The following is a 19,660-nucleotide window of genomic DNA, read 5'->3' on the forward strand; positions in this document are numbered from 1 at the left end:
GACCCTTTGGGTAAATAAGAATCCCTTGAAACGCTCTACCTGTTTCTCGACTCCACCTGAAATTGAAGCTTTTTTAAGCTATGAAGTGGTTTGATATGAGGTTTTGAAAAACTTATATTGCAAATTTATACAGTCAGGGTGTGTCTCCACCTACGTCTGTACAGAGTCTAAGAGTCACAGATTCCGATTTGGGGCCCTTAGATGCTATTTTATTATTTATAAGAAGTGGTACTGCAGGCATATTTTATTTTATTTTTTTTATTCTTCCTCCCATCTTAGGTCCTTCATTCACCTCAGTCTGACTGCACCCAACCTCTGTGTTAATGCTGGGTTCTTGAATACTTGAACTCCCTCTTTCCAAGGTATACCTGATCCGATGACTTATATGATAATTCATTATAGGATAATATGACATAAGCTTTTTGTGAAAGTGACTAATGCTTTTGTTGAGCAATACAATGATTCCTCTCCAGTAAAGCTCCTTTTACCTCAAGGAAAAGACTCTCAAACACTCTGCCACTACTTCAGTCTCAGGATGGTTTGAAATCCCCAGTCACCAATGAAGATAATGAAAGCTGAGAGAAGCAGGCAGCATAGAGACAACAGAGCAATGAGCACCTACCAAGGCACTTACTCACTGTAGCTTCTATAGATTCTTGACAGCATTACAATAATGACAGCAGGGCCTAATTTGTCATTGCCAGGCACTTGTTTAACATTTCACCTACTTTGCACAGATGTGAATGACTATACAAGGAGCAGGACAATGGAAAGTTGGGCCCACAATATTTAGGGAAGATTTACATTGTGAGACCTAGGTGGATTTCAAATTAAAATTACATACATTTAGAATAACTTAAAATGAGTTCAAATTTGCCTGACCTTTTCCCCCTGCGAATGTGGGGAGAGGAAGTCATGTAAGTCCCTCTTGGGTCTCAAAGGATTTCCCATTTTTATGAACCAAACCATTGCGTGTTCCCAAAAGAGGGACTGGATTTGGGTGAGAATTCAGTTCTAGGTGATAATAGCCCCTATAATCCCTGTCTTAAAGAGTTTTTTCAGGCTAGAACATTAGATTCTGCTATTACTATTCTGTTTTTACTAACTATAATTCTAGAGGCCCCAGGACTTGCACTGAGGCATTCCCATTAGTTCTACTAACATCAGTAAGGATTCTTATCCTAAAAGTCTGTCTGTTTTATCTGCCAGGTGTCTGAAAAGTAGCATCACCTCGCCTTTTGCCTCAGAGATCTCCCCAGAACTCCTCAGATTTTACTCCTGTATATCCTAAAAAGATTTAAATGATCTGCTTGCGACCAAGTCTTTAAATGTCTTCTGCTCTCCACACCCTATCTAGGCCATGTAGAAGTTCTCCATCTATTTTTAGAAGAAAGTTTCTCCAAACTGGAGCTTCCTGATAAAGAAACTGGAGCTTCTTTAGCACTGTTTGACCATCTCCACGCCTCCCAAGAATGGGGTTATTAATAGCTATCAATAAATTAACTTGCCTCAGCACGTCAGAGGTGGCAAAGCAAAAATGTGCCTGGTTCTTTCTTTTAACCTCATCTTGAACAGACAGCAATACACCCAAAACACATGTACCATTTCAGGGTCAATATGAAATCCCAGTGATCTAATTTAAATAGACCAAATTTTGAAATCCTTGATATTTTACTATATCTTTATTCAGGCTAAACTCCCACTGGAGTCAATAGCATAAAATCTGCATGTGGATTTCGGGATTTTGCCTCATGACTTTATTGCATGAAAAGGCAGTGAAATGTTGCCAAAGTAGAGCTGGCAAACTCAGCTTGTCAGCTGCTTTGGAAAGCTGAAGGGGTAGTTGATATTATTCTAAGTTAAATATGTTTTCTTTGTTTAAATGCTGCCACACTTACCTGACAAGCTTCAGGTAAAAAAACAATATATATATTACCCACATGAATTCCATTCAACATTTTAGCTTTTTTTCTTTTTTAAAAACAGAAGAACCCCTCACTCCCTAACCACACATACAATGTTTATCTCCACCTTTCAGGAATCAGGAAATCCAGTGTGGAAGCTGATGGTACACAGTGTTCTGAACTCACTTTGCCATTGTTTTCTCCATAGCAGCATGAGTTAATGATATAAAGAAGTTCAAACTTCAGACGTTTTGGCTGTGAATTTTTATGTCACAACCATACTGCAATATATGCATTATTGTTTGTATTGTTGTATTCTTTAGTTACAGAGTCAAACTCTAGTGCCTGTGCATGCACATTCAAGGACAGGATTTGACCCACAAGTGGGTTGGCTGAATTACACAGCAATACTACAATATATGCTGAACAACGTATCCAAGTACAATACCATTAGATCATAAAGCTAATGTTTGATCTGAGCTTGATTTAAAGCACTAATTTCAAACCTTCTTAGTTTCCACGAACAGACAGATTTTGTATAGCAGAAGTAAATTGATATCTTATTTGGTTATGAGACTATTTTATAAATGCTTAATTTTTTTAAAAAAATATAAACTACACAATAAAATACAGGCCTTAGGAGAACATGAGAAAAAATAAAGGAATTTCTTTATTATTATTTTTGAAGGAAAGCAGACAATGCAGAAGGAATTAAATACGATGAAAAATGAGGATGTATGTTTCAATATTGACAAAATACACACATCACACTGCCCGCAGCCAGTGGAGCCTGATGTGAAGTCTCACAGAACTGCACCACTCAGTGAAGAATTCAGGGCACAGCTTGCACAGTTCCAGTATGGTCCTTCCCTGGGGGATATAGAAACCTTCCACGGATCCTTAGAAGGAGGGTCCCGGAAACGCAAAAGCATGCCCACAAAAATGCCTCATACTATCCCTACGGGAGATCCTACATCACCATCACACGGATCTGAAAACAACAATGTATGCTCCCCCAGTCTTCCTTTGATGTACCAACAACCCACACAGCCCAAATATAACTCCCAAATGATTGATCTGTGTGACATTGGCTTTCAGTTCTACAGAAGTCTGGAGCACTTTGGAGCCAAGCCCATTAAACAAGAACCAGTAAAGCCCAACATGATGTGGCCCAACACTCCTACATTTGTGCAGACTCCTTACTCTTATTACCCAAAAGTCCACCCTGGCCTGATGTTTCCTTTTATTATGCCCCCAAACTTCCATTTCAGGAATTCCTTCCAACTGAAAAGATCCCCGGAGCCAGGATTCAGGAGGACTGAACTGAGGGAAAGTGGTGACAATAAACAGAAGGTGGAAAGAGTAGATGTCAACCTCCAGATTGATGACAGCTATTATGTTGATGTAGGGGGAGAACAAAAACGATGGCAATGCCCAATGTGTGAAAAGTCCTACACTTCCAAGTACAACCTGGTCACCCACATCTTGGGACATAGTGGCATCAAACCTCATGCTTGCACTCGGTGTGGCAAGCTTTTCAAGCAGCTGAGTCACTTGCACACTCATATGTTGACACACCAAGGCACTCGACCACATAAGTGCCAGGTGTGTCACAAGGCTTTCACCCAAACCAGTCACCTGAAGAGACATATGATGCAACACAGTGACATCAAGCCCTACAACTGTAGGATCTGTGGCAGAGGTTTTGCCTATCCAAGTGAGCTGAAAGCCCACGAGTCCAAGCATGAGAGTGGCCGAGAGAACATTTGTGTTGAGTGTGGTCTTGACTTTCCAACCCTGGCCCAGCTGAAGAGACACTTAACAACCCATCGAGGTCCTATACAATACAATTGCACAGAATGTGATAAAACTTTCCAGTACCCAAGCCAGCTGCAAAATCACATGATGAAGCACAAAGACATCCGTCCATACATCTGTACTGAATGTGGCATGGAGTTTGTGCAGCCCCACCATCTCAAGCAACACTCTTTAACCCACAAGGTAAGTCACTATTGGCTACATTTGCCCCAGCTCTGAATGCCAGCACAAGGCTTATGCACCATTAAAGTCCCACTTAAGTCCCCCAAAATAACTGACATGGTGTACAGGCCCTTGTAGAGAGAGGCCCTTTGTATGGATCTGAATTTTATGCAAAGAGAACAAGAACAGTATGGCCAATAACAGAAACTGGCTCTAGTCTTAACAAAGGCAATGAAAGAAAAAGACCATAAGCAGGAGTTCAATCAAGTTGTTTGTATTACTTCCCAAATTTAAATTCACATTCTCTGCTCCAGTTTGGTTTTTATCTTCATGAAAACCATAGTTTTGTATAATCTTTAGCAGTGAAACGTCTACAGAACTTTTTTATACCTGTGAATAGACAAGTATATTACTGCTTGGCAGATTTTGTATAAGCAGGTTCTGCACTACATTTAGAAAAACCAAACCAACCTCGGCCATGTTATGTAGAAATAATCCAGAGTACAAGTGACTAGAGCTGGGCAAAAAAGGACCTGATCCAAAGCCCATTGACATCAATGGGAGTCTTTGCACTAGCGTCAATAGGTTTGAGATTAGGTGTATAATTTGGAATGAATAACTGAAGAATTGTTTTAAAACAGAAACGAGTTTTCAACGTGATGTGTAACAACTGAAATCAGAATTATCCCAACATCACAAACGTATTGTAAGGATCAATTTTAATCTAACAATCAAAAGGCATTTTAATAGACTAATGCTGATAAACTAATGAACACATCCTTATATTTTATGAAGAATTGCTTTCAGATTTGTGTTTTCCCCCCCAGTGATCTACTTTGGGTTAATGTTTAAATTTAAACATTAAGAACACAGAAAATTGCAAAATTTAAATATTATAAGCAAATTTTTTAAAAAACAATCTCTATTTTCACTTCTGGTTTTCTTCCCATTTCCCCTACTGTCGCTGTAGGACCAACCCTTCTTTAGCTTTACTCTATAATTTTAAACTTACCTAAAAGTCTAATAAAAACTTGCAATTAAAAAATGCAATACCCTCTTGCCCAAGAAAGAGCCTCTACTTTTCACCCACAATTAGGTTGTGAGCACAATTTAAGTACTTAGCTGTCTAACTGCCTGAGTGCAGCCTCAAATCAGGTAGTTGTGTATCTCAAAGCTATCATTCGTTCCACAGTTAATGTCTTATGCCTAGGGACGGTCAATAATCCCCAGGAAATGCCCAGTGCCACTAATATTATTTCTTAATTGCATGACTCTTTGCTTCTTACAAAAATTGAGCAGGTACTATTTTTCCATATTTTTCTTCAAAATAGAGGCAGGTTCTTTCTTTGTTACACAGGGCTTGATCCAATACCCACTGAAGTCAAAGTCTTGCCATTGACTTCAACAGGGATTATCCCAGGCTCATCGTTATCAGATGTTGGAAAGTTTTTTTTCGTCTCACTTAATAAATTTATACATGTTTGACATGCTATTGGTATACATGCAATTGGTAGATAAGCTACACAGTAGGGTAGCAGAATTTTGCCATTGGTTTATCATTTAGGTGTTCTAGTGATATTAATACAGAGTAAAATTTTCAAAAGCAAGCGACAAGCTACTACAACCCATTTTCTAAAAGGAGTTAGATAGGGGGTTCTCAGACTGGGGGTTGGGACCCCTCACGGGGTCGCAAGGATATTATATGGGGGGTTACGAGCTTCCGCCCCAAACTCCGCTTTGCCTCCAGCATTTATAATGGTGTTAAATATATTTAAAAAGTGTTTTTAATTTATAAGGGGGGGGGCCACTCAAAGGCTCGCTATGTGAAAGGGGTCACCAGCAGAAAAGTTTGAGAACCACTGAATTAAATACTTCTGAAAATTTTTCCCACAGTGTTGTATAATCATTTCTCACCACTAATAAAATCAAATGATGTTCTTGTAGCCTACAGGATGATCTTGTGCCTAAGGCACAGAACAGAAATCAGGAGACCTGGGTTCAAGTTTAATGGCTCTGCCACAGACTTTCTGTGGGACCTTAGGAAAGTGATTTCACTTCCCCATGCCTTGGTTTTCCCCCATGTGTGAAAGGGAGAACATGCTCCCCTACATTGATGTTCACAAAGTGCTCTGTGATCCTTGGATGAAAGCACTGTAGAAGCTCAAAATATTATCTAAACAGAGTTTGAAAGCTGAGGCAGAATAACCTGATATGACTGCTCTGTAAAACTTATTGAGGGAAGTGCCACTTATTGTTCCTCAGTCCTACTAATACTGTTTTGTGGTATAGACATTTTATGGTTTCTTTTTCCACCTTTTAGAATCTTACAGAAATTGACCAGAAGAAAAAAGTATCCAAATATCTGCCACTTCAGCAGGGTGATGTTAACAAGAATTGAACTTATTCATTGCTTCACTAGCACAGCTTGAATATATATTCGTATAATGGCTTTGAAAAAAAAATGACTGAAAAAGGCACACCTATTCAGTTTTCTGACTCTCTGTTTCCATAAGGGAGTGAAAGAGCACAAATGTGGGATCTGTGGCCGGGAGTTTACTCTGCTAGCCAACATGAAGAGACATGTGTTGATCCATACCAATATCCGAGCCTACCAGTGTCACCTGTGCTTCAAGAGCTTTGTGCAGAAACAGACTCTGAAGGCACACATGATTGTTCACTCTGATGTCAAGCCCTTTAAATGCAAGGTAAGCACTTGTCATGAGTTTGCAGAGGTACAAAATCAGTGAATGCTCCCAAGATTTCATTACATGTGGCCGGATGCAATTGGAAAAGCAATGCCAAAAAGAATATTATATCTTTTTTCAAATTCACTTTTCAAAATAATTGTTTGGTTTCTTTTCTTAATCCAAGTAGTTTCAGGGCAGGAATAACATCCAAAAAAGGGGCAGGAGAATTTCCAGATTATTTTTCATTCCCCCCACCACCCTTATATATTATCAGTATTCTTAATCTTGAAATTGTATTTCGTCCTTAGTGAGTACTGAATGTAGTTGCTAGACTGATAATGATAATAAAAATACCTGACATTTATCTGGCATATTTCATTCTAAAGTGTTCAACAGCCTGAAGACATTGATCCCAGGAGTCACAGAAATGTACCAACATTAACACTGCCCCATAATTCTACACCATAGCTGGTGCAGGACACAAAATACGTCATAGCATAACAGAACTACAGGGAGATTTTGAATAGGCCAAATGTAATTGCCCCAAACTGAAATTTGGCCAGGACATTAGTATCCGAACAAAACAGCCTTCTGAAAAATACTTGTTTGCCTCTTCATGGCGTCAACCAAATAACATAGGATCATCTTAGGCAGGATTGCTACCTACCTCCCTCAAGACAGCACATGGGAAATTAAAGGGATGTTAAAGCACACCTAGATTTGATGCCGTAAGTTTGGAGGCATTTAGATTTGTGGTTCTGGTTTACACCCATCTCTAATTCATAGGGAAGACATTATTCAAGTTTCTTTTCCTGCTTAAGGCTGGCCCGTACAATCCTCCTTTTTGATTCTTTTATGTATTACTTCTTTTAACTGCCCACATGGCTCAGTAATATAGCTTTATCTTAAAATGCCCAAACTTGCATGTTTCATTCTCACTTGGGTAACTATTAAGCACACAGTAACTGAGTGCAATATAAATGCCTAGCAAGCAATATTTTCCAGTTTCTGCATAAACACCTGGAGATTGATCTGGATGCAATCTCTGTAAATTCTTCATTCAACAGTCCGGAACTAGATCACTTCTTAAGGGAAACCAAGAGTAGAGCTAATCAAAAAATTTTCAATTAAATAGTTTTCTGTTGGAAAATGCAGTTTTGCCAAAATCAAAATGTTTAACAGGAATATAATTATTTCAATTAAAATTTTAAATGGGAAAAAGTCAAAATAAATTGTTTCAACTTTCTTGTTTTGTTTCAATAATGTTGAAACATTTTGTTTCGACTTTATCATTTCAATTCTGCTTGTTCATATTTTTATATTTTACAATATTATTTAATTTTATTACAGTGATATTTAACATTATAGCATACTGTATTTAATGTTATATTCTATTGTTCTGATATTACCAAAACAAAATGTTTTTACTTTATCAAAACAAAATGTTTTGATGGTACCAAATACATAATTTTTAAAATTTTTGATCTATGGGAAATTTCAAAAATTTCAGCCTTTCGTTCTGATTCAGAACAAACTGGAGTAGTAAGCAACATGTTTTTCAGCTAGTAGCGAAAGCTTCGGTGGAACACCTGTTTTTTTTCCTATCTCCACCCAATATCCCCTCTCAGAACAGAAACAAGTAAGTGTTGTGGTTCAGATTCCTCCCACAACTCTGGTGTGAATCAGAAGTAATCCCTCTGACGTCAAATGGAGTTGTACTGCTATAAGTGAGGGGTATATCAGGGCCCCTACCTTTAGGGATATTCCTTGCCTGTCTGGCAGAATCCGCAAAGGAAACTTGGATTAGTCAAGCCCTTTTGGATTCAGAGGGTTAAGGCAATGGTATTCAGAGGGTTAAGGCAATGACCAGATAGCAGCCTTTTGGCACCAAGCTCCTCCTCAGCAGAAGGAAGGATATAGCTGCATGAACTGCCTGCTTAACAATGGCTCATATGTCCCTAGGGAACCGCCTGCAAATAGATTTCATCTTGCTTTCTCTTGTACTTTTCAAAGCTTCCTGTTTTCTCACGGTCCTTTTGGACAGTTTACAGTCTTTCTCCCTCTCCCTCTCTCTCTGTGAGGAAAGGAACACCCTTCTTATGAAGAAAAAAAAATAAAAGAAGAAGAATGTAAGGGAAGGACAGCACAGCAGTGGCCTTTCTATCTCACTGCAGGCCTCAATTTTCGTGGCTTTTTTCTCATAGCAAAAGAAAACACAAGGCTTTCCTATATGTCTAATCACAGCCACGCACAGACTATCTGGTGCTAGGGAGTAGAAAATAGTTGTGCCTTGTGTTTCCTCACCCAGCTGCAGCTTGTAATCTCGTTTGGCTTGCTCTCTGAAGAGTGAAGATCCTTGCAGCTTTTAAAAAACAAAGTCTAGGCTTTCTTATTAACAAAAAAATCCTACAGTATTCTGCAGCAATTGCTCCCAATGATACACTATTGCTATAGTAAAATGTGAGGACTGCTTCTACTGAAATTAATAGGAGGTTTGCTGTTGGCACTGAAATCAATAGCATTTGGGCCTTTAATATAGAACAATACGGTTTTCTCTCCAATACCCCAAGTATACTTGGTAGCTTCCATCTTGGAGTAAGAGATTAATTCATGCTCATTCAGTCCTTGGCTTCTCTTACAAGACTGCCCACGGGGGTGCTAGTGTGTACCAAACTTCCCCATTACATCCAAGAGCATTGTTTCAAACCAGTAGCCAATGACAATGAAATCATGCTATAAAAACTTTTTAAAGACTCATAAAACGCTTGACAGATTCTAATAGCAAGACTTTGGAGAGTGGTGCTTTGTGCTATGGGTTACTGCGCAGCATGAGCAAATGCCTCAGCTTACTCAAAGTTTTGTAATGAAGTACCTGTAAACCAGTGGGCCAAACTCATTGGCCAGTACATCAAAGCAACAGCTCTCTCAGCAGCTATAGGAGTTCAGTTCCTTTTTGTCAGAGACTGAGTTTTATTTCTCACAAATAAACCAGTTTAAAATAAATTCCACATGTAAACCACGTCCTTTCCCCTGACCTGGGATCTCTCACAGTAGACTGTCTGCTCCCTGTGGATCTCACTGCCTGGGAATTAAGAGCCTCTTTACTACATTCTGCTGGAGTTTTCTTCCAACAGACTGGCTTCCAGCCTTCCTAGCTGGCTCCCAGCAGGGTTCCACTCCCAGGCTGTCTGCCTAGGACCTAAGGAGAGCCTCTCCGCTCCTTTTTTCTCTCTGACATGCTCCCTGAACTCAGGCTGCCATTTATATCCCCACAGACCTGACTCTGAGTCACAATCTTCTACCATGTGACCCTGGAACTTATTCCCTTCAGTTGGGAAGGTAGGCTAAGCCTGGCAGAGAGTGGAACTGAGACTGAAACCCCACAGAGGACCAGCTCACCCTGTAATAGTGCCCCTCACTGCCACCCCCACTCCCCAAAAGACATAATTTTATTTCCTTTGTTTTATTTTCCTGTAGCACCTCTCCCTTGGGTTTTCTCTTGGCACCACTTCCCCCCTCCCGCGGCCCCATCATGGATTCAGATTCCAACTACATTCCTCAGCTCTAGTGAAAAGTGGCTTTAGAGTCAGGAGCAAATTTAGCTGTATTCCATCCCTGAAACTGTGAATGATTCAGGGAAATGGAAACCCTCTTTGTCCATAAACTAAAACCCATGTTGTGCCACATCATGTGCCCTTTTGTTTCCTCCAGAGTAAAAGAAGCAGAAATATGTACTGCAGGCCAGAAAGGCTCTTACAGTACTCATTTTTACACCCAATACCTTATAAAGACTCCTAGATAAAATAATTACTTTAATTATTCAGACTGGTGTTTTACTTCCATTTCTTTGGTTAGTGTTTTAGATTTATAGGTACGAATATCTACCAGGCTGAGAAACAGATTAGCTGTAACACAAACAATAGATGACATCATGCTAAAAAATGTCTGTTTGGCAAAACACAGTTCATCTCTATGAAGGGTTTTTAAATTCAGAGAATCATCGATATATCATAGGCTGTTCCAGCTGCTGTCAAGAGCAGCTATTGCCCTTCATAGACTTTACTGTGCTAATCAACACTCCTTTGCCTCTCCATTCCCCTCCCAACATATTTAGGATGCTTTTCAAGTCATTGATTTCAATAGGCATTGCTCACTGAATGTGAACAAGAGCAGAGTTTGATCCTGTAGTATTTGATTACACTGATTATGGTAAATCAATTTCTGCAGTCACTACCACTACAAAAGATTAGCAAAAAACTAAATTAAAAAAGCATCAGACAGCAATCTGAGGATGGAAGGGATCCCGATCATGGTGAAATCTGCATATGTTATTATTTCTGTATACAGTCTGCTCTGAATAGAGGTGGTCAAGTAGTGGGCAACTATTCAACTGATGAAACAAGACTTCACAAGCAGAAAATGAGTCAGTTGTCTATGAACAGTTTATAATTCTCGAATGAATAGCTCTGAAATGATTCATCACAATTTCTACAAATAATTCTTGACCTATAAATGGTGCATATCCTGTTCACTGCAAATATTCAATAATCAAAATTCAAAATATAAGCCATGATGTTTGTTACCTTTCTTGGATGCATAGTACATTCAGTCCTGTTTCCTAATTGGATGAATAACTCTTAGAATCAAGTGTCCTGTGTGAATACTCACAGTTACAAACTAATCATTCATTTTCTGTGAGTATTCTGAAGTATATAGTTAAAACTGTTCTTTTCTGTGAACACTTTTGCCAATAAACTCATTAACGTATTTGCAGAGGGCAAAACAAGGACTAACACAGCAGAAGCAAAGGTTTGAGCATTGGCCTGCTAAACCCAGGGTTGTGAGTTCAATCCTTGAGAGGGCCATTTAGGGATCTGGGCCAAAAATTGGAGATTGGTCCTGCTTTGAGCAGGGGGTTGGACAAGATGACCTCCTGAGGTCTCTTCCAACCCTGATATTCTATGATTTAAAAACACAAGTAACATTTTCAGATTTTTTTTTCCAGTATCCAACTCTATCATCATAGATTTTAAAATAATACTCAGATACCATGCAGGTTTTAATAGTCCAGTTAACTTTTCTTTGAGGAAAGTGGGAAGCAGTTATCGTATCAAAAAAAAAAGGGGGGGGGGGCAAGGGAGGGAAGAGTATTCTACCGAAGATCAGCCCACAATTTTAAACTTCCCCCACAACAGCAGATATTCCAGTAGACTGCTTGACAAATTTGAATAATCCCTCAAACAATAGTATAGCAGATTTCCCAAAACTATGTTAAATATCTAACTTCAAACGAAACCAAGGTTTCTAGTTTAAATCTAGTGAAATGCTCTTTTAGCATTTTCTCCCTATAGAAAGCACTATATTTAGCTAAGGAGCCCCTGGGCTCATGGAATATGAAGATGCTGATTAATCAGTTCAACTGGGAAAAGTCTTTGGCTAAAATTCTTCCAAAAAGGAGTTCAAATGGACAGCATTCAGTGGGTTCTACAGCTGCTAGAAACCTTCCTGACTGGGGGAGACACACCCTTATCAGGAATTGGAAGTCCAGAAGTCTATAACAGGGTTAACAAACGCCTGTGTGTTTGAGAGCACATTTTGTTTATAGGGGAAGAAGTAATGAAAGGAGACATCTAGAAACAAAACAAAACAAAAACCCAACATATTGTTTCATCAAAGGGAAACCTGCTGGATCAATGGCTAGTGTTGGCACTAACATGCTCCAGCGAAACCTGAGTCATTGTTGCAGCCGCAAGACTGCCTAAACTCCAGCTTACTCATCATAGGCATAAAACACAGAAGCGAGTACACAGACAAGGATCAGAGAAGAATGGAGGGGATGGAGGGGGGAAGGAATTGCTTCTACTATCTTTCAGCTAAAAGCTTCTGTCATTTGAAGTCCGTGGATAGGGAAGCTATAAACTGGTTCACTGTTTTACTGATACCTTTCACCTGTCTGATCTTTCATCAGAAGTTCTCCATGTTCCATCATGGTATGGTATTGTTCCTGATTAAGGTCTAGATTTAAAAAGCAGAAAGTATATGGCCTGACAACAGAATTTTGCACTTGTGATTTGTTTAAAGTTAAAAGCTATAGCACTAGGCCTATAGAACTGAGCCTCTTATCCCCATTCTATGGGCTTTCTGATTCTGAAGGGCCCTTGATTTTGATTCTTACATCATTTAAAAAAAACAACCCGAAGTCTTTGCTTAGCTGTGTATGAATGTGTCTGGTCAGAATAAGCCCAAGCACACATTCCTACAGTGACAGTTTGTTTTTGTTGTTTGGAACGATAAAATGAAGTTCCTGGCAGAAGCTGTCTGGGCTGCAGTACATTCTCATCTCAAGGGGAGATTGTATTTACCTGCTTGCCATGTACGTGTATCTACAAAATAAATCATTTTAATTTCCATTATTCTTGACAGCTGTGCGGAAAGGAATTTAACAGAATGCACAATTTAATGGGACACATGCACTTGCATTCAGACAGCAAACCATTCAAGTGTCTCTACTGTCCCAGCAAATTCACCTTGAAGGGAAACCTCACCAGACACATGAAAGTCAAACACGGGGTCATGGAAAGAGGATTTCATTCTCCAGGTAATAACTAGCAAGAAGGTTGTTCTTGCAATGGTTTGAATGAACATATCAACAACACTGTAAAGGGCACAATAACATAGATCTCAGAAGATACAGTTGTTTCTCTGCTTTTGATACTAGAAGTTACTGAACCTCATACTGCTGGGAGATTATATTAGTGAGAGAGATTTATTAAACCACATCAATATTTTCTAAACATTACCCCCCGCCTGACCTGTCACTGTTCCCCAATATCCATCATCTTTGTATCTCCAACTTGTCCAGCCCAGGTAGTGCAGTAGATTTTCTCTCTCACTGATAAGTTTGGGCCATGGATGGGAGAGAGTTTGTTGGGAGTCAGTCCTGATAAAACCAAGACAATCATGGCGGGTTGAAGAAACAATTGGAGGACATAGCTGAGATTATTATATTGACCCTCCTGATTGAGGGTGTAGTTCCATTTTATTATTTATTTTTTTAAAAGTAAAATTTGCAACTTAATTTGGTGGGTTCACAGCTGTTTTTACACCATGCAATCAGAGCAGTGGCCAGGAGGACTTTGTTCCAACTTCATCTGGTCAGGAGATTGCAACTTTTTCCTCCCAGATTTTTACCATGCTGTCATGAGCCATACCTTGGTCACCATAAGATTTGGTTACTACAGCGGTGCTCCATAAGGGGCCACACCTTACACCCTTCGGAAGCTCAAAGCTGGTACAAGATATGGCAGATTTCTTGTTGCAGTATCTCACAGGGAAGCATTGGGCACCAGCTCCCCATGATCCTCACTGACCACTTATTGGCTTCCAAAGTGTCAGGTTTGACCTGTAAAGCCCCAAATGGTCTGGAATCTTCCCACCTGAGAGACAGCTGGGTCAATAAGGCATGGCAAGAGAGGCGGAGATCAGAGGAGGAGCTCAAACTAGAGCTCCCTCAGTTTACAAGGAAATGAGCATTCATGAGAGTTTTCTCCATTAGGGCCCACACCTTTGAAATCTACTCCCCATCTTGGTCTGAACAATCCACATTTGTTAACCCTTGAAGAATATGCTGCAAAGCCCATTTCTTCAAACAGACATTTGGGCAGAATTGAGGTGGTTGGGGTGTGGGTTTCATTTGGGAATCTGGGTGGCAGAGAGATTTTATTAAGTTAGATTTTCTTGATAACTGGCTTTTTGAGCTAGGTGGGATTTGTTGGTGTGTTTTAATAGTTGCTAGGATGCATATAGCCTGGAATACATGATTTTAATAATGTCTTAAAATGAAACAGAAGTGGATCCTAACATGTAACAGTTTAGCTGACCTGATATTTAAAATACAGGGTGTCCCCCCCATGTTTGTCTCTTACAGTACAATGGAGTATAATTACCCATAACTATAAGATGGTTATGTGCATTTCAGTGCATACAGATTCTTCACCCCCTCAGGCTTATCAGCCACGAAACAGATGAGTTTATAAGAGTTGCCGCCAGGCGATAAACCCTTTCAACAAACACAACCTGTCACACAGTAACTGCTGCAGCAATTAGACTGCATGCATGCTGTGGAAGCTGTTGCCAGTTACGGAGGAAATAAAACCAATGGGTGAAATACTGGCCCCACTGAAGTCAATGGGAGTTTTGCTATTGACTTCAGTCGGACTAGGATTTCACTCACTGATTTTAAAAAAAAAAAGATGGGCCCAAACTGCAAAGTCAGAATCCTAATTTGAGCTTCCTCACAATTGGAGGGTTTTTGGATCTGAGGTTATAGTCTGGGCTCACTTCTGTTTTCAAACAAGCAGAAGAGAAACATACAGAGCAGACGCTCAGGCAAATATTGAGACAAGACAAATGTGAGTATTGTTATGGAGAGAAAGAAACTAAGACACAGTTCAAAAATATCATCTGATTATGATTTCCCCAGTAATTTAGCAGAAGTACTGAATAATGCATAGCAGGCTTTCAGCACCACTAAATGAGGAAGAGTAAACTAAATGGAGATGTATTATTTAGAAATGATAAAGTCTACCATTTTAATAGCATTGCCTTGAAAACAGAGTAGCCATAAAAGGTTTTTATACCTTTTTTCCTTCCCACAAATGGGCAGATATTAGAACTTTGGTTGTGATGTAGGCTATCAAGATCAAGGTATAGGTAAAAATATGAAAGGGGAAAGAAGTGGGTAAATCTAGTAGCAAAAGTAGTCAACTGGAGGTCAGGACTACTGCTTTTTGTTCCTAGCTGTGTCATTGACAGACTGACAAGTTCAATAATCTATTGTGTGCTTCAGTTTATTCATCTGTAAAAGGGTACAATATGGTACCTCTTTCTATGGTAACTCTTGGGGTGCCAAGAGACAAATGTTTATAAAGTGCTTGGAGCTAATTGGGTTAAGGATACTCTGTAAGGGCCCTCAATGTTTAAATATCCTACCATCTCACACAAATTGCATTTAAAAAAAAAAAAAAATCTAAGCCCAAACCATGCTTTGACTAGAAAGGCAGTATTAAATAAACTTGTTATGTATAAATAGTAACCTTTTTTTTAAAACCACCGTAAGGTTTTGGAAGAGGAAGAATTACACTGTCCCAAACAGGTGTCTTGAGAAACTTGGAACAGGAAGAACCTTTTGACCTTTCCCAGAAAAGCCAAGGGAAAGGAATTTCATTTCATTCTGATGGTGAGAGTGCCAAGGGAAGCTCATGTCAGGAGGAAGAGGAAGACAACTGCTACGAAGCAGAGCAGTACAGTCCTGTCATGTACCATCATGAAAACAACAAGCTGTATATGCCCCGAGATCTTTCTAGCAAACCAGACTATGTGGTGAAAGATTTCAAAGAGTCCTACTGTGATGAGAAGGAGGAAATGTTGCAAGGAGGAGGACTGGAGAAGGGGAAAGGAAATCAAGACAAAGAAGAAACCCAAGAGGAGAGAAGCTTTGCGAATAACAAGGAATGCCTGAGCTTTAGACCCTTTGAAAAGGCCAGACTCAGCCATTCTCTCTCTGATTACCTATACTTCAAACACAGGAAGAACAGTTTAAAAGAATTACTGGAAAGGAAAATGGAAAAACAAGCAATGCTTTTAGGCATCTAAATTGACAACTTTTAAGTTACACTTGGAAACTGAGAACTAGGCAGCACAATCATGGCTCTTAACATGAATTGTGATTGCCAAAGATTGGCAGCTTGTAAAAGTCTTTTAGGATGAACAAGCCAAGTCAATACAGATCATTTTAAGGTAAAAAAAATATAGAATGTTGTATTTTCTGGTGTAATTTGACTGCTTTGTTCTTCTGATATACATCAACATTTTCATATGTATTAATTTGATATATAAGCAGGCAATAGGGTGGGTACAGAGGTTTTATTTCCTTTATCTAGGACAATACCAACTTATACACAATTTTCTAGTTATTAAAAAGCAGTGTACTGTAGTGTTTGAGGTATTAGCTGACTAAAGAATATATAAGAACACTTATTTATGCAGGTTTCAAGAGCTCCAAATATGCTAAGTATTTTACAGCATATGCAAAAGTATTGTTAAATATGCATGCATGAAAATACTGTCTGTCATTGATCTCAGAACTAACACAACCAAGAGGTTCTGAGTTATTGAAAATGACTGCTTTAATGCATCTGTTTACAGTGAGAAATGGGAAACAAAATAAGATGAAACTCTAATGTCTTGTCAGATGGGCAACAACTTTATAATTCACACTCTTGTGAAAGGACTAGAATTGGTTCAGAGGCCTTTTTTCTGTGACATAGGGTATAGTAATGCTTTGCTGCATCTCTCTCAGCATGGGAGCATTTAACAATTCTTGAAATTAAATAGCATGGACCGAGCTGACATTTTATTTTATTTTTTGTTCAGACCAATACATTTGAGGAGCAGCAGCACATTGTATTTGCAAATTTTGCTGTAATTGCACATAAGCAATAAGAATGAGAGAGAATTAATTTAGTTGAGCGCAATGGTAAATTTTTCCCATTAATCTCTCACCTTCATTTTGGAGAGCTGTGCTAATTTGAAATCCAATATCTGAACTGCTTTTGTTTTAAAAGAAACATCAAAACAAAATACCCATCGCCCTGCCCAAAAACACCCCACAAAATCCCTGGTGTCTGGTACTTCAAATCTCCCTTGATTTGACCCACAAACTTTCTCCCATTAATATAACTGATCAATAGGATCCAGCCCTTTCAAGTGATTAATAGAAAACAGAGTTCTACTCAGGCTATTCTTCATAACTCAGTCCCAAATTTTCATCCTCGGACTCATGTCTTATTATATTGTATCAGGTCCCAGACAGGAAGCACTTTATTTTTAAGCTGTATTAGTAGGTATTCATGCAGTATACATGGAGTATTTTGACAGAGTACCCTATGTCCTTTTTTCTGGCCACTAGTAAAAGCATTACTCAAAGCACATTCCTTTAAACGTAGAATTTTTTTTTTTTGACCAGTGCCCTGGTTCCTGTAACTTTGAGAGATATGGCAAAGAGCCCAAAGCCATGCTGTCACTTGAAAGGGAAATGACAATGTTCTAATACCTTGTTAATTAACTATGTACTTTTGAGATTCAAAATCAATAACTTAATATGTTTAGATTTACATATGGATACATATATTTTGAAAAATATATGAAAATGATTTCCCCCTTTATTTACCTGTCAAGCCCTCAATTTAGGATTCTGTTTTACCCCTGCAATATTTGATGTCTACAGCACATGAATTTGTTACAATAGACACAACTATTGTAGAAAACATATGTTCATGGGTTATTAGGAACACATGCTGATTGTGTCTGTTTCAAAATCTCAGTCTTCTACCACTAAAGGAAACCCTCTTGGGTCACTGAAGTAGTTCTCACGTCCTTTCTGTTTGCCACCCGCTACAGGGAAATACCACTCATTTATGGTGTAGCATGCTGGGTTTGTGCAGTTTGAATCCATAGGAAAAGATATGCTGTCATTTCTGTCCACCTTCCAAGGCCCATGTATGGGACACAATATATAACAAAGATTCTGAATGAGGAGCACAAAAATGTTACTCCTCCAGGAAACTTAAGGATGGCAGATCCATTTCTATAGTGTAATTAACTCTTTCTGCTGTGAATAATTTTAACAATAAAAGCCAGGGTACACCAAATGTGTGTGGAATGCAGGTAACTTTGGGACTAAAATGAATGACCCCCCCCTTTCCCAAATGAGGTACATTTGAAAGATCATAAGAACGGCCATAGTGGGTCAGACCAAAGGTCCATCTAGCCCAGTATCTGGTCTTCTGACAGTGGCCAATGCCAGGTGCCCCAGAGGGAATGAACAGAATGGGTAATCATCAAGTGATCCATTCCCTGTCTCCCATTCCCAGCTTCTGGCAAACAGAGGCTAACGACACCATCCCAGCCCAGCCTGGCTAATAGTCATCGATGGACCTATCCTCCATGAAATTTATCTAGTTCTTTTTGGAACATTGTTATAGTCTTGGCCTTCACAACATCCTCTAGCAAAGAGTTCCACAGGTTGACTGTGCAGGTATGACCTGCAGACATTCAGTAATGGGTCCATGCCCTTTTATCATGTGCATAAGTTGTATGTTTTTTCATTGTGAGACAGTCCATTCTAGTCACTACATTAGGTTTAGGTGTCTATCTTGAAAGCAGCATGGTTGCAGAGGTAGCATGGCCTAGTACATAAAATAATGGGCTTGCATCATCAGACTGCAGTTCTGTTCCTGGCTTTACCACCAGACTACTGGGTCACACTGAGCAAGAACTACAGATGAAGAATGCTACTTAAAAGTTAGATATTATTATTATGTCATAAGAGACAAAAGGTCACATGAAGTGCACCGGTCAAAAGACACAAGACAGCAGCTACTCACGGAAACACAATCTCATGCAATATGGGCCAGATTTTTTATAGCTCACTACCCACAGTCAGCCAGATTTTTAAGCGAACTCAGTTCCCAGGTAGGCACCAAAGTAAGTGACCAGATTTTCAAGAGTGCCCAGAGTGGTGGTGAGTGTTTTTAAACATCTAGCCCTGACTGGAGAATGCTGAAATCTGGTCCTGAGCTCTTCTGAAAATTTGGCTACAAAGGTGGGGTGCTGTATTAGAGACATAACCACTGAAATGTTTCAGAGTAGCAGCCGTGTTAGTCTGTATTCGCAAAAAGAAAAGGAGTACTAGTGGCACCTTAGAAACTAACCAATTTATTTGAGCATAAGCTTTCGTGAGCTACAGCTCACTTCATCGGATGCATTCCTCTGTCTGTATCTGTACGAGTTTTTTCATGAAGTTGACAGATTTCCACTCCATACGGCTAAAAGCAGTGCCTTGCATAATGACAGGTTTCAGAGTAGCAGCCATGTTAGTCTGTATTCGCAAAAAGAAAAGGAGTACTAGTGGCACCTTAGAGACTAACCAGTTTATTTGAGCATAAGCTTTCGTGAGCTACATCCGATGAAGTGAGCTGTAGCTCACAAAAGCTTACGCTCAAATAAATTGGTTAGTCTCTAAGGTGC

General features: G+C 39.3%; 1 protein-coding gene across 1 annotated transcript; it reads left to right on the forward strand.

Moving 5' to 3' along the window:
- The first annotated feature begins 278 nt into the window (after positions 1-278).
- Positions 279-18,349, forward strand: ZNF366 (zinc finger protein 366). Its single transcript, XM_074952759.1, has 5 exons — positions 279-362; positions 2,593-3,905; positions 6,398-6,589; positions 12,995-13,169; positions 15,690-18,349. Exons 2-5 carry the CDS (start codon positions 2,604-2,606, stop codon positions 16,223-16,225), a joined length of 2,205 nt encoding a protein of 734 aa, XP_074808860.1. The 5' UTR covers positions 279-362; positions 2,593-2,603; the 3' UTR covers positions 16,226-18,349.
- Positions 18,350-19,660: the final 1,311 nt, after the last annotated feature.

This window comes from Natator depressus, chromosome 5 (genome assembly GCF_965152275.1).
Source record: "Natator depressus isolate rNatDep1 chromosome 5, rNatDep2.hap1, whole genome shotgun sequence".
In the NCBI taxonomy this organism is placed as follows: domain Eukaryota; kingdom Metazoa; phylum Chordata; order Testudines; family Cheloniidae; genus Natator; species Natator depressus.